This window comes from Hyaena hyaena, unplaced genomic scaffold, assembly GCF_003009895.1.
Source record: "Hyaena hyaena isolate Hyena2069 unplaced genomic scaffold, ASM300989v1 scaffold_1851, whole genome shotgun sequence".
Taxonomy (NCBI): Eukaryota; Metazoa; Chordata; class Mammalia; order Carnivora; family Hyaenidae; genus Hyaena; species Hyaena hyaena.
The window spans coordinates 66,927-83,650 of record NW_024082463.1 but is presented as its reverse complement, the minus strand read 5'-3'; the positions used below and the strand labels follow the sequence as shown (position 1 = coordinate 83,650).

At 51.2% G+C, this 16,724-nt stretch overlaps 1 protein-coding gene across 1 annotated transcript; it reads right to left on the bottom strand.

Moving 5' to 3' along the window:
• Positions 1-2,181: 2,181 nt before the first annotated feature.
• Positions 2,182-15,694, bottom strand: LOC120226781 (keratin, type II cytoskeletal 5-like). The gene is made up of 9 exons (XM_039224947.1): positions 15,215-15,694; positions 13,191-13,399; positions 10,630-10,690; positions 9,214-9,309; positions 7,058-7,222; positions 6,169-6,294; positions 5,266-5,486; positions 4,661-4,695; positions 2,182-3,442 (listed from the first exon to the last, which is right to left on the bottom strand). The coding sequence occupies exons 1-9, from the start codon at positions 15,692-15,694 to the stop codon at positions 3,240-3,242; spliced, it is 1,596 nt and encodes a 531-aa protein (XP_039080878.1). The 3' UTR covers positions 2,182-3,239.
• Positions 15,695-16,724: the final 1,030 nt, after the last annotated feature.

Genomic DNA, 16,724 nt, shown 5'->3' with positions numbered 1-16,724 from the left:
TGGGAGGGAGGATTTGGGGTGAGAGAAGCCTCCACAAGCAGGCTCAGGCCAGGCAGGCACTGATTCTGACTCAGTGCCTCTAGGGCTTCTGACATTGACTCTTGTTTTTGGGCCTGTTGAGTTCAAAAAAGCCTGCAGGGGGCTCAAGAGGAGATGCTTTGTGCTTGAGGACAAGAGAGGTAGGGATGCTCTCCCCAAGATTCTTTGGGCCCTCAAAGATGCATTGTGGTCCACCATCAGATTGACACTACTGTGTCACGATTCTTTTGCCTTTTCTCCTCACCTTGTCCCTGCCTTGCTGAGATAAACAGAGCCTGCTCTGGCCCGAGGACATTTCTGGGGACAGTCGTTGCCCTCAGGAATTGTTCAGGTAGATGCGGGATATAGGCTTTCTCCCCAGCACCCAGGTCACAGCTCTTTGGAGATGCTTGAAATGCCCTCACCCCCAATTCTCTTCCCTCCCCCTCTCCATTAGCGCCATCAGTGAGACCTCTGCTGTGGCTGACTGTCTTTTCCTTCCACACTGGCTGTTCTCCAGGTCAAAATCAAGCCACTAATAATAATAGCAGCTTACTGGGTGCTTACTGTGTGCTGGGATCACCATGAGCCCTCCATCCACGATCTCATTTAATTGTATGATGGCTTCATGATGCAGTTTCTGCTTTACAGATGAAGAAAGTAAGAGGCTGGGTGATTAAAGTGCTTAATTAAAGTACCCCAAACCACACAGCTTATCTGTGGTAGGCTGGGTTTTGATCCTATTCTTTCTGACATCACTGTGCTCTGCTGCTCTGGTAGGGAGAAGCCTGATTAAGAATGGGGGTTGGGGGGGAGTCTCCTGGGGCTCCTGAGCAGCTCAGTTGGTTAAGTTTCCCACTCTCGATTCCGGCTCAAGTCGTGATCTCACAGTTTGTGAGTTCAAGCCTCTCATGGGGCTCTGTGCTGACAGCATGGAGCCTGCTTGGGATCCTCTCTCTCCCTCTCTCTGTGTCTTTCCCCAACGTGTGCTCTCCCTCTCACAATAAATAAATAAATAAATAAACGTTTAAAAAAAGAATGGAGGTCTCCTGCCAGTATGCTTATGTCTTCTCTGTCCCACCTGTACATCAGGAGACGGGAACTCCACAGTTTTGGTCTAACGGTGACATTTCACACTGTTCCCTTTTTCATAGTCTTAACTTTGGGTCCTGGAGTGCTGGGGAGGGAAACTGGGGCTTGGGGAGGTCAGGGATGTAACAAGGGTCCGTGGGCAATGGCGGGAGGCAGAGGTGGGGTGGGGTGGGTCTTGTTGCATGATGAAGAAGGGGATTCCCATTCCACCCTGCGGTTGAGAGTCACAGAGGCGGGCCCAGGGGATAGTGTTAGAGGTGCTGGAGACATCAAGAAGCCAGACTGGAGGGCATCACCCCTCCACCCTCATGGAGCACGGTGCCATGATGTGTTGGGTTCCCGGGAGCCCAGGACCAGAGCTTGGGAGCAGAGAGTAGGATGCTTTCCGGGATTAGTTGTGGGTGGAAGGCACCTGCTCCAGGATAACACCAGGTCCAAGGCTGCCCACTGAATGTGAGACAGGACACAGACTCCACCAAGACCTAGAGAGCTCGGTGACACTTTATTGAAGCGATTTCAGGAAATAGCAGGCATGGGGAGCAGGCATTTCAGAAGGGTTTGAGACGATCAGAGTGGGGCGACTTTTCTTCTGACTTTTTCTCTCCTGTCTTCATGTCCGTAGCTGGCAACCAGTCCCTGCCTGCCTTTGGAATGCATTTTGGTCTTGAATACCATGGCAGGTGTTTGGATGGCTCACCGCTCCTCAAGTAGGGAAAGATCTCTGTGTCTACATGGCTCCCCTCTTCCACCACTCCCCTACCTCCGCTTCCTTCACAGGCCCAGCAAGCATCCTCTGAGAGAGAGGAAAGACACAGGGGGAGGGCAGCCCCTCTCTCGTCTCTGCCCTCTTAGGCCTTTCCTGTGGGGCAAGGGGTTTGGTGGACTGCCTTAAAAGTTGTGGTTGTAGCCAGAACTGGGGACAGGCAAATCCACACTGGAGATGTTTCAGAGACAGGGAGATAGAAAAAGAAAGGTCAGGAGAAAGGGGGCGAGAGATCTGTTGCCAAAGGGATGAATGGGAGAGGGAGAAAAGAAAGAAAGGAGCAGAGAGGAGGGGTGGGGAGAGGAGTCACACAGGCTGGGGGAGGAGGAGTAGAACAAGGAAAGAGGGTGGGTGAGAAGTTGGAAAGAGAAAAAGAAGAAGGACAGAGAACTTTCCAGAAAAGAGACATGGCTACCACAGAGGAAGGAGAAAGACTCCTGAGCCCGGAGGATTATTCCGCAGGGGAATTCTCCAAGGGCAGTTCTAACACAGGCTAATTGGGCTCCCTTACCTGGGGTATCTTCTGCCTAGCTGCCTTCCCATGGCCTGGTGTGAGCCTGCCTCCCTCCCACTCAGCAGCAGGGCAGTTCTGTGTGGGGCGGTAATTCTAATATTGGCTTCATTGAGGCCAATTTGGAAGGCATTTGGCTCTGAACGATCAGGGAACATAGTCCCGGGCCATGGAGAGCTTTGGGGTTCTTGATAAAACTATTCTATCCTAGCACGAATGATTGAGTTGGTAATATTTTGTGTGGTGTTGATTTCTTATTCCAATATTCTGATGGTAGGAGTTCTCAGGGGAAGTGGCTGGGGGCTGGGAGGGGACAAGAAGGAGGTGAGGACACAATATGCCGGCCAGGTTGGCAACATTCCCTGGTGTGAGGGGGCCTGGAGGAGAGGGTTCTGTGTGCGGTGAGAGAGCACACACGTGTGGACTCTGGCCTAGATTACACTCAACTTCTTTGGGGGCACCAAGTTCAATCCTAAACTCACCCCTACCCCGTAAAGGAGTGTGGGTGCAGTAGATCCGGCTCTGTTGGGGAGAGGAAGACCCTATTTCACCCTTGCTCTGGAAGCCACTGACAAGCAAAGTCCCAGCCCAGGTCTTGGCACAGAGCGATTGAGTCAGCATTAGTTGGATTGGATGCCTGGGGACCCTGGATGGATCTAGGATGAGGGGCAAGGGGGGGATACCTCTGTGGGGACCAGTCTGGGGACAGAGGGATGGACAAGGTGACCTTAGAACTCACAGGCCACTCCCCTCGCCTCTGGGTGTTGATAGTGTGCATGGGGTATCAGCAAAGCGGCAGGCCTTAGGGCTGGGCATCAGGGGCCTTGACGGGGCAGCCGAGGTGCGCAGGGCTCTTTAGCTCCGGTAACTCTTCTTGGTGGACGACGTCTTGGAGATGATGCGCACACTGGAGCTGCTGCCGCTCATGCTGCGGCCACTGGTGGAGCTGAAGCTGCTGCCCCCGCCATAGCCTAGGCTGCTGCTGTAGCCGCCTCCGGCCACACAGAGGCCACCGCCGCCCGCACTGTAGCCTGTGCCCCCGGTGGAGGAGACCACGGCTGTGGAGAGAAGGCACAGGGCATGCTGGTGGTCTCCTCTGGGTCCCCAAGGCCCCCCTCCCTGGCTCTCAGCCCAGGTGGGCTCCCTCCTGGGGGTGGGGATGGGCAGGGACTCGCCATCCAGTCACACGCTGCCCCACAGTGAGCATTCCAATTGCAGGACAGCGCAATTTTCAAAGCACCTTCACAGCTGTGAGCACTTTGATCTCACCATTACGACCACTGCCTCCGCTTCACAGAGGAAAAATGGAGGCTCAAAGACATCAAGCAGCCTGCCCAGGGTCACATCTGCTGTGCTCCTTCTTGCTCTCCACAGGCCTCCCCTATCGCATGGAGCATGAATACCCCATCCCGGGCAGGATCCGGGCTCCCTACTGGAACAGGCCCAAAGGCATGTTCATCTAGATGAACTTCTCCCAGTTGGAATCACCTATGCCACATCACCAAAGGCAATGGGTCATAGTAACTGCTCAAATACATTCGGTGATGGGGAGCCCACTACCTAGGGATGCGGCTCCTCACCGCCCGTCAAACATTTGAAGATGCCTCTTTGACCCCCCCTCTGCATGTCCATTTCTTTGGGTGAAGCATACCCATCCTTTTTATCAGCTGGGTTTAAGCTTTCTCCATCCTGGGTTTCTGGCCTCCCTCGTGCAGTCCAAGCCACATGGAGGCCAAGGAGACTCTACTACTCATGCCCAGGACTCAGTGCTGCCTGAAAGTCCCCTCATCCTGCTCGGCTATTCTGTGAGATGATTCTTCCTGCTCTCCCCTCTGTGAGCCGAGGCAGTCACTGGAGTCAGTCACTGCTCTACTTGTTCAATTAATTTGCTTCAATTCTAGGTATGCTTCTTTCCATTTAACCAGTTGAGTAGCTTTTTGTTAGTTGAGTGAGTTTGAATTCCTGCCAGAACTAGCTAACCCATCACTCTATGAGTTGTCTGTCCTGTCCTATAGCTCAGGTCCTCTGAGGCCAGGGTGGAGTCCTTCCTGCAGACATGTGACCCCACTGGGACTGACCATGGGGGTGAGGTATCACCACAAGTCTCTCTTGACCCCCTCAGCAAGGAAAGGCCAAAGAAGAGAAGGGTCTTCACAGAGCCCTTAGGAGGGTCTTAATGACATTCCCTGCCCGCATCTATCACCAAATCCCTGGGAGCGATGCTACTGCTTCTGTTTTGACTCCTGCTTTTCTATTACCCCAAGACATTTACTCACAGATGTTCACAGGTCCGACACCTTCCCCAGTGAGTCTGTTGCAGGTGGGAAGAGAAAGAGACATTTAATTTGCTGAGAAGTTGAAGGGCTCTTTGTATTAATAGCTATCAGCACAGAGTGCTTACTGGGTGCCCAGGCCCTGTGCTTAGCAAGCCTTTTGTTCATCTAGCTAATATGACTCTGTGAGGGGAATCTAGAAGACAGATCAAGTAAAGGTACATAAAGAAATGGGGAAGGACATGTGTTCACTAGAGAGGGGCAGTCGGATTGTAGGTATCTCTGGGCAAACACAGAGCTCCTGAGGTTCATCTGCAGTGTGGCATCATTTGTCATGGGTCTGGGCAGGAACAGCCCTGCTTATGGCCTCCCAGGTAGTCATGGGCCACCTCTTTCTGACGCCTGTCACCCTGATCCTCGGCCATGCGTCCAATAGGAACTATGGGAGAGGCTGAGGCCGTAGGGCACATCTGGGGAGCAGCTGCATTTTAACCTCATTTCTGCCCTTGGAATTTCTGTCTGGGGCCTGACACTGTGGGGCTCTTGGTGTCTGGCATTTGGTGCCCTAGTGGCACCTGTTTGAGCCGTGGTGGTGGAGGGGCTCTCACCTGCACTCCTCGCCCTCCAGCAGCTTGCGGTAGGTGGCAATCTCGATGTCCAGGGCCAGCTTGACGTTCATGAGCTCCTGGTACTCACGCAGCTGCCGGGCCATCTCCTGCTTGGCCTTTTGAAGGGCGTCCTCCAGCTCAGCCAGCTTGTGCTTGGCGTCCTTGAGGGCCAGCTCCCCGCGCTGCTCAGCATCAGCGATTGCGTTCTGGAGTGTGGTACACTGCCAGGAGCACACAGGGGTTTGTGAGGTTGCCCACAGACAATGCAGTAAGATGTGCGTTTTAGGTTAAAAACATGGGAGGATTTCCTGAAATGGATTTCATGCAAAGGAGGTTGGAGCATCATCACCTGTAAAAATAATTGGGGCACCTGGGTGGCTCAGTCTGTTGAGCGTCTGACTTCGGCTCAGGTCATGATCTCGTGGTTTGTGAATTCGAGCCCCGCATCGGGCTCTGTGCTGACAGCTTAGAGCCTGGAGCCTGTTTTGGATCCTGATTCTCCCTAGCTCTCTGCCCCTCCTCCACTCATGCTCTGTCTCTCTCTCTTTCAAAAGTAAATAAACATTAACAATTAAAACAAAAAAAAAATAAAAATAAGAGTAAAATCTCTGTCCTCCTTGGAGACTTAACTATAATGGATAAAATGATCTTGGGGGGGTGGTCCTTTCCAATGCCACATGTCTCTGGATAGTTTTGCCCTATATGCTCCCAGAGGAAAAACCCTTTTCTACAGGAGAAAGAGGGTCCTGACATCCCTGGAGTGCCAGGAGACCGCACAGTTCCATTCCTGGACAGTGACACATCTGGGGAGGCTTCTCCATGCATGCGCTGAGTTGGGACCAGGCTCAGGTCTGCCAGTGGGCAGGTGCATGGATGAGCTGTTTGCTGAGAGCTCAGCCCTACCTGCTTCTTCACGTTATCGATCTCAGAGCGCAGCCTCTGCATCACGCGGTTCAGCTCAGAGATCTCCATCTTAGTGGTGCGGAGGTCGTCGCCATGGCGGCCAGCAGACCGCTGCAGCTCCTCATACTGGGGGCAGGAGAATCAAGAGGCAGGGGCCATCAGGCCAGAGGAGAGATGGCCGTGGCTTCCCAGGGCCCAACAGGCTTCCCACGTGCTGCTTGGTGGCACCCCCCTTTGCCCAGCCCATCTGCACTCTGCTCTTGGCTCTGCCCCTCACTCTCCATGTCCGCAGACTCCACCCCACAGCTGCCCCTTCCTGCCTGTGCCTGGTCTTTCACTGTTTGCCCTTCATATCAGGGGTCTTATCCTCAGAAGCTCAGCAGCATGCAGGCATGCCTGTCACTCTCTGATTTTTAAGCTCTTTTCATATTTGTGACCCCCACCCAACTCTAACCTGGAAGGTCTTATCGGGTGGCCCGTGTCCAGCCTTTGCTCTCCGTCCCTCAGCTGCTGACAGCTGAACCTCTCTTCTCTGGGTCCAGGAAGCTGAGTCTTGCTCTTGTTCCCACCTTCCCTCTCTCGCTCCTGCTGGCACTAATGGGTGGTACCATCCAGCTGTCCCCTGCTGTCCTCCACAGGGCATTGGAAGTATGTCCATCCTCCTCCCTGGCAGAGGACTCACCACCTCCTGCCTTTATCTGGCTGTTCTCCTAGATCCTGACAGTGCTACCCAAGGGGTGCTCCAAATAGAGGGTAAGTCCCAGGCTGAATGCATATCCCTTTGACCCCATCAGACTGAAATGCCTGAGAGGAAAAGGCTCTTACCTAATTCGACTTTGAAATCTCAGTTCTATAAGATTGTTTCATGGACTTGACCTTGACGCCTTACCTTGATCTGGTACCAGGACTCGGCCTCAGCCCGGCTGCGGTTGGCGATGTCTTCATATTGGGCCTTGACCTCAGAGATGATGCTGTCCAGGTCCAGCTTGCGGTTGTTGTCCATGGACAGGACCACAGAGGTTTCTGAGACCTGGGCCTGAAGCTGAGCCAGCTCCTGTAATGGGGCCCAAAAGGAAGAGCTGAAGCAGGGTGTGTGTGTTTGTTGGGAGACGATGGCCAGGGGAACAGACCCTGGCACCAAGGACCTCACTTGCACTGTTGGGGTGCAGCACCTTGTTCAGGCCCGAAGGGCTGGGATGGATATTAGGGAGGTCACTGAGTTTATACCAGAGCTTTATGGTCACCTCATCTGCACGCAAGGAGCAGCCGCACTGTAACTCTAGCCAGCACTCTCCAGAAGTCACTCCCACTATCAAGGGAGCGCACCTTGCTGTGACCTGTCAGTGCCAGGATGTCTCATGTTCTGAGAAAACACAGCCTTTCACTGAGTCAGAAGGAGCCAGAAACTCTAATGCATCTCAATCCTATTTCCCAACTTGGCTCCTCCCTGCTCCTCAGGGATGGGAAAGTGGAGATCAGCTTGAGACAGCAGAAAGGGCACCGGGACGAAACATTCGAGTGTTGGGTCTGCCAAGCAGGTTAGATGGCTTCTCTGAGTCTCTGAGGGGCTCGTCCTAGATTGCTTCATATGCTTTCTCTGAGGATTAAATCAAGTCATGTCCACATAAGATGGCTTTTGAAGAGGTAAACCACAATCAATTTGTTAATGATCACTTTCCGGAATCATTTAAGGTGGTGGTTCCCAAAATGGGATCCTCAGACCAGCAGCAGCAGCAGCAGCATCTAGGAACTTGTTCAAAGTCCAACATTTTGGGTCCTACCCTTGACTTACTGAGTCAGAACCGGTGTTTTAACAAGATATCTAGAAGATTCTGACATACTTTGAAACCTGCAAATCATTGGTCCAAAGCACAAATCTAAGTGAAGATATTCTTTTCCTTTGTTTATTAATCATTGGTTCATCTACTTCCTGCTTCAAGAAATTATTATTTCATTGTTGTTTCACAATCTGTTTTTCCCAAGTAGTTTTCCTGGTAGTTGACCTAGCTCAGGGATGGTGGTGGGGGTGGGGTTTTCTCAGCCCACATGCTTGCTGCTGTCAGCACTGAAGTGAGTTAACAGAGAAAAATGATGTGTCTTTGCCCTACGTGGACAGCGGGGTGGTCATTGAACCTGTCCAAAGACATGGGTCCCATGCTCTTGCTCCCAGAACATGACCAACTTCTGTTGGTCACCAAACATATGCAATGCACAGGCTTATCACCTGTCCTTACCAGGCATACTTGGAGGCACACAATGCACCCTGCTCCCCTGCCTTGACATTGCTGACCCCTTCTCTACCACTCTACCTCACTCACTCTCCTCCAGCCACCATGGCCTCCTCCTGGCATTCCTGGATCCTCAGTTCTTCGGTTTCTCTTCAAATATCACCCACCTCCTACCTGCTCTGGTTCCTTGTTGTTTCTTTTCATTGCCCCTACTATGCTTTAAATGGTATAGTTTTCGATCCTTTCTGTGCTGCCTGTCTCCCCTACTGTAATAGAAGCTCCAAGAATGTAGGTGCTTTGTTGTGTCTGCTCAGCACTGCCCCTATAGCCTCTAGAACAGTATCTGGCATACAGCAGTGCATGACAGTATGTGTCTTCGGGAGAACAAGGCAGTTGTGCTGTGTGCTTCTAGAAGCACCCCGGGGCTCACTAATTGCCACCTGGTTTGTGAAATTGCATCATCTTGCAGCCTCTCTAGGAAGAGTAGCTGATACATTTGAGCTGGACTGGGTGAGCCAGGTTGCTCAGATACGTCTATGGAAATCACACATAATTCAATGACAGGGAGTGCTGTCTGACCAACAGCATGTTTGGTCCAAATGGTCAAGGTTGAATTCTTATCTCACCTGACCCCCAAGCTGCCCTAGGGAACCTCATTTTGTTCTTTAGTAGGGAAGGCAACATCTGTTCCATAAATTCCAACCCAGGGATGGGGTGGAGAGCAGAGAGGAGATGAAGGAAGGAGTCGGCAGGCTCTGCGCCCAGCCCAGGACCCCAGACTCCAACACTTGTTGGGGGAGCACCTGGCACTGCTTACCGCATCATAGAAAGCTCTCAGGAAGTTAATTTCATCCATTAAGGCATCCACTTTGGCCTCCAGCTCCACCTTGTTCATGTAGGCAGCATCCACGTCCTGGGAACAGAACATGCTGTCACTCTGAATCCCATCCTTCGTGGGTCGGCCAGCCTCTCTGACTGGGAGTTAGGTTGGAGAACTTCAGCTCCCAGGGATGAGGACACTTCTTTGTTCTAGGCTATGGGGTGGAACTTGCAGGAGGGCCCAGACTCTGTGGGGACCAGGGCTCTTGGAGAATGCCCACCTGTTCATCAGCTGGTGCCACACGAACAGATCTCTTATGTCACCTTCATGTGGTCAGGTCAACCTCATCCTGGGTCCTTGGGCCACTGCTGCCTCTAGGCTCTTCCAGCTTCTCCCCAGGCCCTCTGTGGACTCCCACCTTCCTCACACTCTCAGCTCCTTCCCGCACTTTACACATTGCTGCTCCATTCTCCCTGCTTTGGCTGCTTTCCCCGCCCTCTTCCTGCCCCCGCTGAGCAGGAAGGTCCATAACTCCAGGGAGCTGATCCCTGTCCTGCCCCTGTCCTCCTGAGCCTGACTTGATGTCCTGGACTAAGCCTAACTTAGCTCAGCACAGGGCCCATTTTGCTTGTTTCTCCCCACAGGGACTCCACATGGGGAGGAACCCGTGTCATGATTTACAGCTGGGACTTTGGAGTCACAGATCCTGACTCACTTCTGACGATCTGGGTAAACTTCAGCAACTTACTTAAACTGCCTGAGTCTGAGGTTTCTCACTTCTTTTAAAAAAAATTTTTTTATGTTTATTTAATTTTGAGAGAGACAGAGTGTGAATGAAGGGGAGGAGCAGAGAGAGACACGCACGCAGAATCCAAAGCAGGCTCCAGGCTCCGAGCTGTCAGCACAGAGCCCGACAAGGGGCTCAAACTCACAAACAGTGGTGATTTTGAACAGTGGTGATTATGACCTGAGCCAAAGTCAGGTGCTTAACCAACTGAACCACTCAGGTGCTGCTGAGTTTTCTCACTTCTAAAGTAAGACCTGCTTTGGGGCCCTTGGGTGGCTTAGTCGGTTAAGGGTCTGGCTCTTAATTTTGACTCAGATCATGATCTCACAGTTTCAGGGATTGATCCCCGTGTTTGGCTCTGCACTGACAGTATGGAGACTGTTTGAGATTTTCTCTCCCTTTCTCTCTACTCCTCCCCTACCCACATAAGCACATGTGCACACCACACACATTCTCCCCCTTTCTTTAAAAAAAAAAATAAACATAAAAAAATAAAATAAAACCTGCTTCAAAAATTAGTTGCACAAATTAAAACTTGTAAGGCCACTGGCTTCAGTGGCAACTGTCACTGCCAGAAGGGGCTACCTGGGCCTTGGCATCAGGAGGGAGTAGCCCTGTCCCCTTACCTTCTTGAGAACCACAAACTCATTCTCTGCCACTGTGCGCCTGTTGATTTCTTCTTCGTACCTACGGGAAGGATCAAGAAGTGGGTTGTCAAGGTGACCATTTTGTAATACATAAAAATATGCAATTAACATGTTGAATACTTGAAACTCATGTAATATTGTATGCCAATTTAAATAAATTTTTAAAAAGTGGATTGGTGTTAGGAGCAGGTTCCTGGGCTTGAGATCAAACAGTGGGGGCTGTAGGTGGGTAGAGAGTGTGGGTCTCCAGAACAGACACATAAAATGTGCTACTGGAGCATGGCTCCCCCGTCCCACATGTCCCCCCCACCCCTCTGCATCCCAAATCAATCACACAACAATCTCTGCCCAAACAAAACTCAAATCCAAAGCAGCAAGAAAGCAGAGCCACCCTTCATTCCTTCTGAGGTCACCTTTCTCACGGCTTTGCTCTTTACAGTGCTGACGTTCCACAGAGAGGCCAGCGTGCTTCCTTTTTCACCCCCTGGTCTTGCCCCAAGCCAAACAGAAGGGAGGAAGGGAGAGGATGGTCTGGCCCAAGGCGGACAGTCCCAGGCCTTGGCTGGCTCCTGCAGCCCGGGTCGCCCTCATGTTGCCTTGCTGCTCTGTTCTTAGCTGCATGGAACCACGGAGAGGAAGCAGTCTCCAGGCTAATAGAAGCCCTCCCACCCGTACCTGCCCAGGTTTCTCATTCTTCTGTTTGGCCCTAGACAGCAGCCCCACTCCCCGTCCCAGGGGACACTGGCCTCTGGGAAGGAAACTCCCCTTCTGCTCTAGGTGATCCATTTCCTCCCCAACCCTCCTGAGCATCAGTGAACCCCACCCTATTAGCACCTTGAGCACCTTGGGTTGGGGCTTTATCTCCTCCACCTACCAGCTGAGTAAACCGGGGCAGGTCATTTAACCTCTCAGAGGCTTTTTCTCATCTATGAATGGCTTGTCCCTAATTTTTTACAACCACCAAGTACTATCTCGCATGATGTACAAGTACAGAATCTCCCCGCTTTGATGTTGCCTCTGCTGTTCAGTAGGATCTGAGGAAAGCGCTTTCCTGCCATTGAATCTTCAATACTGTGCCTTTTCCCAAGTCCTCTGGGAAAACAGCTGTGGCTTTCCTTATTGCTTCCTCCTGCTGCCTTTTAATTAAGTCCGAACATGTTTTCTTGACCTAACTCCATAAACTGTTCTTGTCTTCTATATTTTCCAACTCACAGTCACTCTCCCTGCATGGAACTCTTAGATGCCTGCTACAGGAGCATGGCTGTCCATTAGCCAAGAGCATGCTCTTCAACTGACAACCCCCCCCCCCCCAGAGTTCTCCCCTGTGTCTCTCTTCTTCTCCACCTTTCTATCTCCTCCTCTGGGAAGCCTTCTTGGACTGAAACACTGTTACTCCATGTTTGCATACATATTATAAATTAACCATCTGCACTTGCTTCTCTTGCCTGTATCTAATCATCCATATAATAAAAATATTTAACACTTATCAACAACTTACTATGTGCCAGGCACTGGACACCCCACCAAGTATTTCACGTGCAAGTTTTGATATAATATTCTTAGCCCCTATGAGGTGGGCACTATTAACACCCCCTTCAACAGACAAAGAAACAGGGTTCAGAGAGTCTGAAGTCATTCAGTTTGTAAGTAGTGGAGCCAAGATTCTAAATCCACTGACTCTAGAGTCTATAGTGATGTCCAGTAGAACTTTCTGCGATGATACAGATGTGATATATCTGCATCCACTCTGGAGCCCGTTAGCCACATGGGCAACTGAACACTTGAAATGTGGCTAGTGTGACTGAGGAGCAAAAGTTCAAATTTTTTCAGAATTTTAATTAATTTATTAAAGTAGCCACATGTGGGTCAGTCTACCATTTCAACTCAACTTAGATCTGAACTCTCATTACATTATACAAACCATAACCAGAACTCCATCTCTTACTTTGTTTGGGCCAAGAACATCAGAAACAAATTAAAACAATAAAAATAAGGAGCTGCTTGAAACTATAGGCATGAGCATGCCATCATATTTAGTGGTGTGTGTGTGTGTGTTTTTGTGTGTGTGTGTGGTTCCGTGGAGGAGGCAACAGATATGTCTCCTTTTGCTTTGTTTCTGGCCTTGGCCAGGGTTGGGGTGGATGCCCAAACATTGTGCAAGTCAGCCATGGGACGGAGTGGAACAAATGTGATGGTGAGATTCTAGGGGTTTAATTCCCAACTCACAAGTTGTCAATTGTATCACGTTGGATAAAGCAGTTGCTATCTCAGAGCCTTACTTTCCTCGTCTCCAGAGTTTACTAGGTTGTTGTACAAATCCTGCTCTCTGTGACCATGTCAGTTACTACCACCTATAGCCCCACCCCTCCCCAGAACCTTAACATTCTTGACCATAGGGTCTCTGTGCTTTTGCTAATTCCACCTCACTGCCCTGAGTATGTGTCCATTTTCCCCGCTGGACAGGACACTTCTGGAGAGCAAAGACCTCCCAGGAGCCTCAGGGCAGGGAACTCCCAGGAGCTGGTAGAGGGTCTACTCACTTGTTCTTGAAGTCTTCCACCACATCCTGCATGTTCTTGAGCTCCGTCTCCAGCCGCACCCGTTCTCCACCCAGGCAGTCCAGCTGCCGCCTCAGGTTGCTGATGTAGGCTTCAAACATGGGCTCAATATTGGCCCTGGTGATTTTATGCTCCTGCAGGAGGCTCCATTTGGTCTCCAGGACCTTGTTCTGCTGCTCCAAGAACCGCACCTGCCCCAGCCAGAAAAGAGAAACTGTGAGGGCTGCCCTGTGCAGCCTCCCCAGAGGGCTCTGGGATACAGGACTGCCCCTCCCCCTAAAAAGTGAAGGGAAGCCCTGTAAGAACTTGGAGTCCAGGTGGCAGGTTCCTCCTCCTCATCCTGGAAGGAGCCTGAAATGTAGAGAGCCACCCAAATGTTGGTGGCCTGGGAGGCAGGTGGTGGCTTGGTTTGGAGATAGGAGAAGTAAGATTAGGACCAGAGGGGCTAGAATTCATACATACAGCAAGCCATGCTGATGTGTGGTAGCTGAAGGAAAGAACACTCCACCACCTTGTTCCTGGGTGGGATTTTGATTCCCTTTAAATGGGCAGGAGGTTCTTGGCAGAAAATGTAAAAATTCCATTTCCTTTCTTACGTGATTTCTCTAGATCTAGAATCTGAATTCAACTGCCCTTATGGTCCAAAAATGCTGAAAGGGGTCACTCTAACGTCACATTGAGGGGACCTAGGCAGATCCCAGACATATCACCAGCCAGTTGTGTGGCCTTGACAAGCCCCTTCTGTGCTCAGGTCCCTTGTGGTCTTGTGCTACTAATTTGGTTTTCTTAAGTTGCACTCATCTGCTCCTCTGTCTGGGAGGCAGCCCTGGGAATGTGCGAATACTTTCTCCCTAAACAAAGTCCTTCCATTGGGTGCAGCTCGAATGACACACAGCCTCAGAATGAAGGAACAGAAGAGCCTCCCAAACAGAGGAGATGGCAGCGTGCCTACAGAGATCCTCTAACAAACACCCTACTTCCCCTTCCTTCCTTTCTCCTCTGTTGTCAGAGGTCAGAGGGCAATCCTGACTTCAAGTCCCTCCCTATCACATCCCCTTTTCCCCAGATCCTCTCCAGATAAACCAAGCAAAGGAGGGCCCACATGTTCCCCTCCGAGCCACTTCCTGGAAATCTCACACTTGTTGGTGCAAACCCTAGGCCAAGTGGGGTGACATGGGTGATAAAACTCAAGAAACACTGTCTCAACAATCCCTTTGGTTAGATCTGGGACCATATGATGAAGCATTTCATAGCGTGTTAGACCTGCACAGTCACCTTGGAGTCCGTCTGTCCAACCCAACTGAGGCCCAAGAAGTTCAGGAACATTCTCTTAGCAGTAGAGACTGGGCTAGAAGAGTCTAGCACTCTTCTTTCCAGATCCTTGAACTGGTTCTTCCCAGACAAAAGCAACCAGCTTGGGTGTGAACTGGTGGTGGTGCAAAACAAAATAGTTTCTTTCCCTGGACTTGGGGAAATCCTTGAGTCCAGGCATCCAGCAAGGTGCACTCAGGGCTGACATCACAGCTTAGCTTTCACCAGAGGAAAGGTGGGAAAGCTGGCCCCTTGCCAGCCACTCAGCTTCCCAGACATACTCAAATCACCAGGGAGGCCACCACAGGAGGAACTGCCCCTACTAACTGCACATGATAAAGTGACTCAGCCTACTTCCATGAACCGAACTCATAACTTTTCTCTCCTTTGTCCCTTTCCCTTCCAAATGATCACGTTTTGCTATCTAATCTTAAACCAAGCATACATTCATTATCCATCAAAAGAGCAATGTCCTTGCAGCAGGTCAGACAGCTTTAGAGTATAGAGATGAACATTTTTCTGCTCCCACTTCAACAAGGTGGGAAATCACTCCCTCCTTCATCTGGCCGGCAGTCTCCCCAGCCCCCAGGATCACAGGTCCTGGGCAAGTCACAGTTGACCTCAGAAAAGCACAGAAAGCAGACATACCTTGGGCACTAGCAACTTTCCCAGTGGGGACCCCACTTGCCTCTCACCTTGTCAATGAAGGAGGCGAACTTATTGTTGAGGGTCTTGATCTGTTCCTTCTCCTCCTTTCTCACCCGTTGGAGAGAGGGATCTATCTCCAGGTGGAGGGGGGTCAGGAGGCTTTGGTTGACCGTGACCTCCTGGATGCCCCCAGAGCCGGGCATCATCCCGCCTCCAAATCCATACCCACCGAAGGCTCCCCCAACCCTGTAGCCCATGCCTCCGATACCCAGCCCATAGCTAGCACCCCCACCGCCGGCCCGGTTGGAGCGGTAGCTTCCACTGATGGAGATTCTCTTGCTACCCCCAAAGCTGTGGAGGCTCCTCGTCCCGAAGCCACCCCCAAAGCTGCCCCCAAAGCTCTTTCCACCCTGGGACACAGAGAAAGAGCTGAAGCTGGGCCGGCAGCCTGGGAGGAGGCTGGCCGAGGAAGCACTGAAGTTCCGAGTGCCTCCTGACTTGATGGTGACAGAAGATCGTTGGGTCATGGCGGGAGCTGGTGTCAGAGAGACAGAGGAGCAAAAGTATCAAAAGAATGAGGAGCCTTCCAAGTTTAGCTAGCCCAGGCTCTCCTTGACTTTTATGCCTTTCAAGAACTGGGCTTGGCCAAAGAACATCAAAGACCACTCTGTTGAGTTCATCTCAATGGCATGTCTGGTCACAGCCCATCTTCCTGCCCCCTAATCATCATGGGGAACACCCTACCCAGGGCAGGACCAGGCCTGGTCCAGGTCTGGCTTAGGACCAGGTCCTGAGCCCCCCACCCAACCAGATTCTCAGGCTCACGCTGTAGACACTCCCACTATTTTTCAGCTGCTCCTCTCTTTGGATTCTCAGGTCTTAGACTCTGAACCCAAGCGCTTGATTAAGCCCTTCCTGTCACTGGGAACAGAAAAGAAACCTCCTTTACTGAGGATTCCATTTGTGCCAGGCCATGTGGCCGGTCATTACAAGCATTATGTCACTTGATTTCTCATAATAACCTTGTGAGGGTGGATGACAAGAATAATAATTGCCAATGCTTATTGACCAGCTACTATAGGTGGCTGCTTTACATGTGTCTTCTCATTTAATCATCACACAGCACCAGGGGTAGCTGTCATTATTCTTGTTTTGCTCATGAAGCTATTGAGGCATAAAGTCATTGAGAAACTTGGCTGAGGTCAAGTGGCTCATGAGTGCCGAGCTCATGTTAGGGCGTGGTGGTCTGACAGCAGATCTGCTCCAGATCTTTGCATCTGACACTGGTGGGAGAGAGGTGGCTTATCTGAGGGTGGCAGACGCAGGATCTCTTGCCAAATTCCTGTCCCCTCTTTTCCTCTCATCTGTGGGGACCAGGGACATTTAACAATTGCTCTCAGTGTCATTTCTCTTCTTTCTGCCATCCCTCCAAGCCCTTCCTAATTCTCGCTCCTGGTTTTAGACTCATCTCCTCTTGTCTTGGCTCATGGCCTCTCCCCTCCTGCCACTTAGCTTCCTGCACAGCACCCTCGTTGACTGTGGTTCAGACTCCCCATT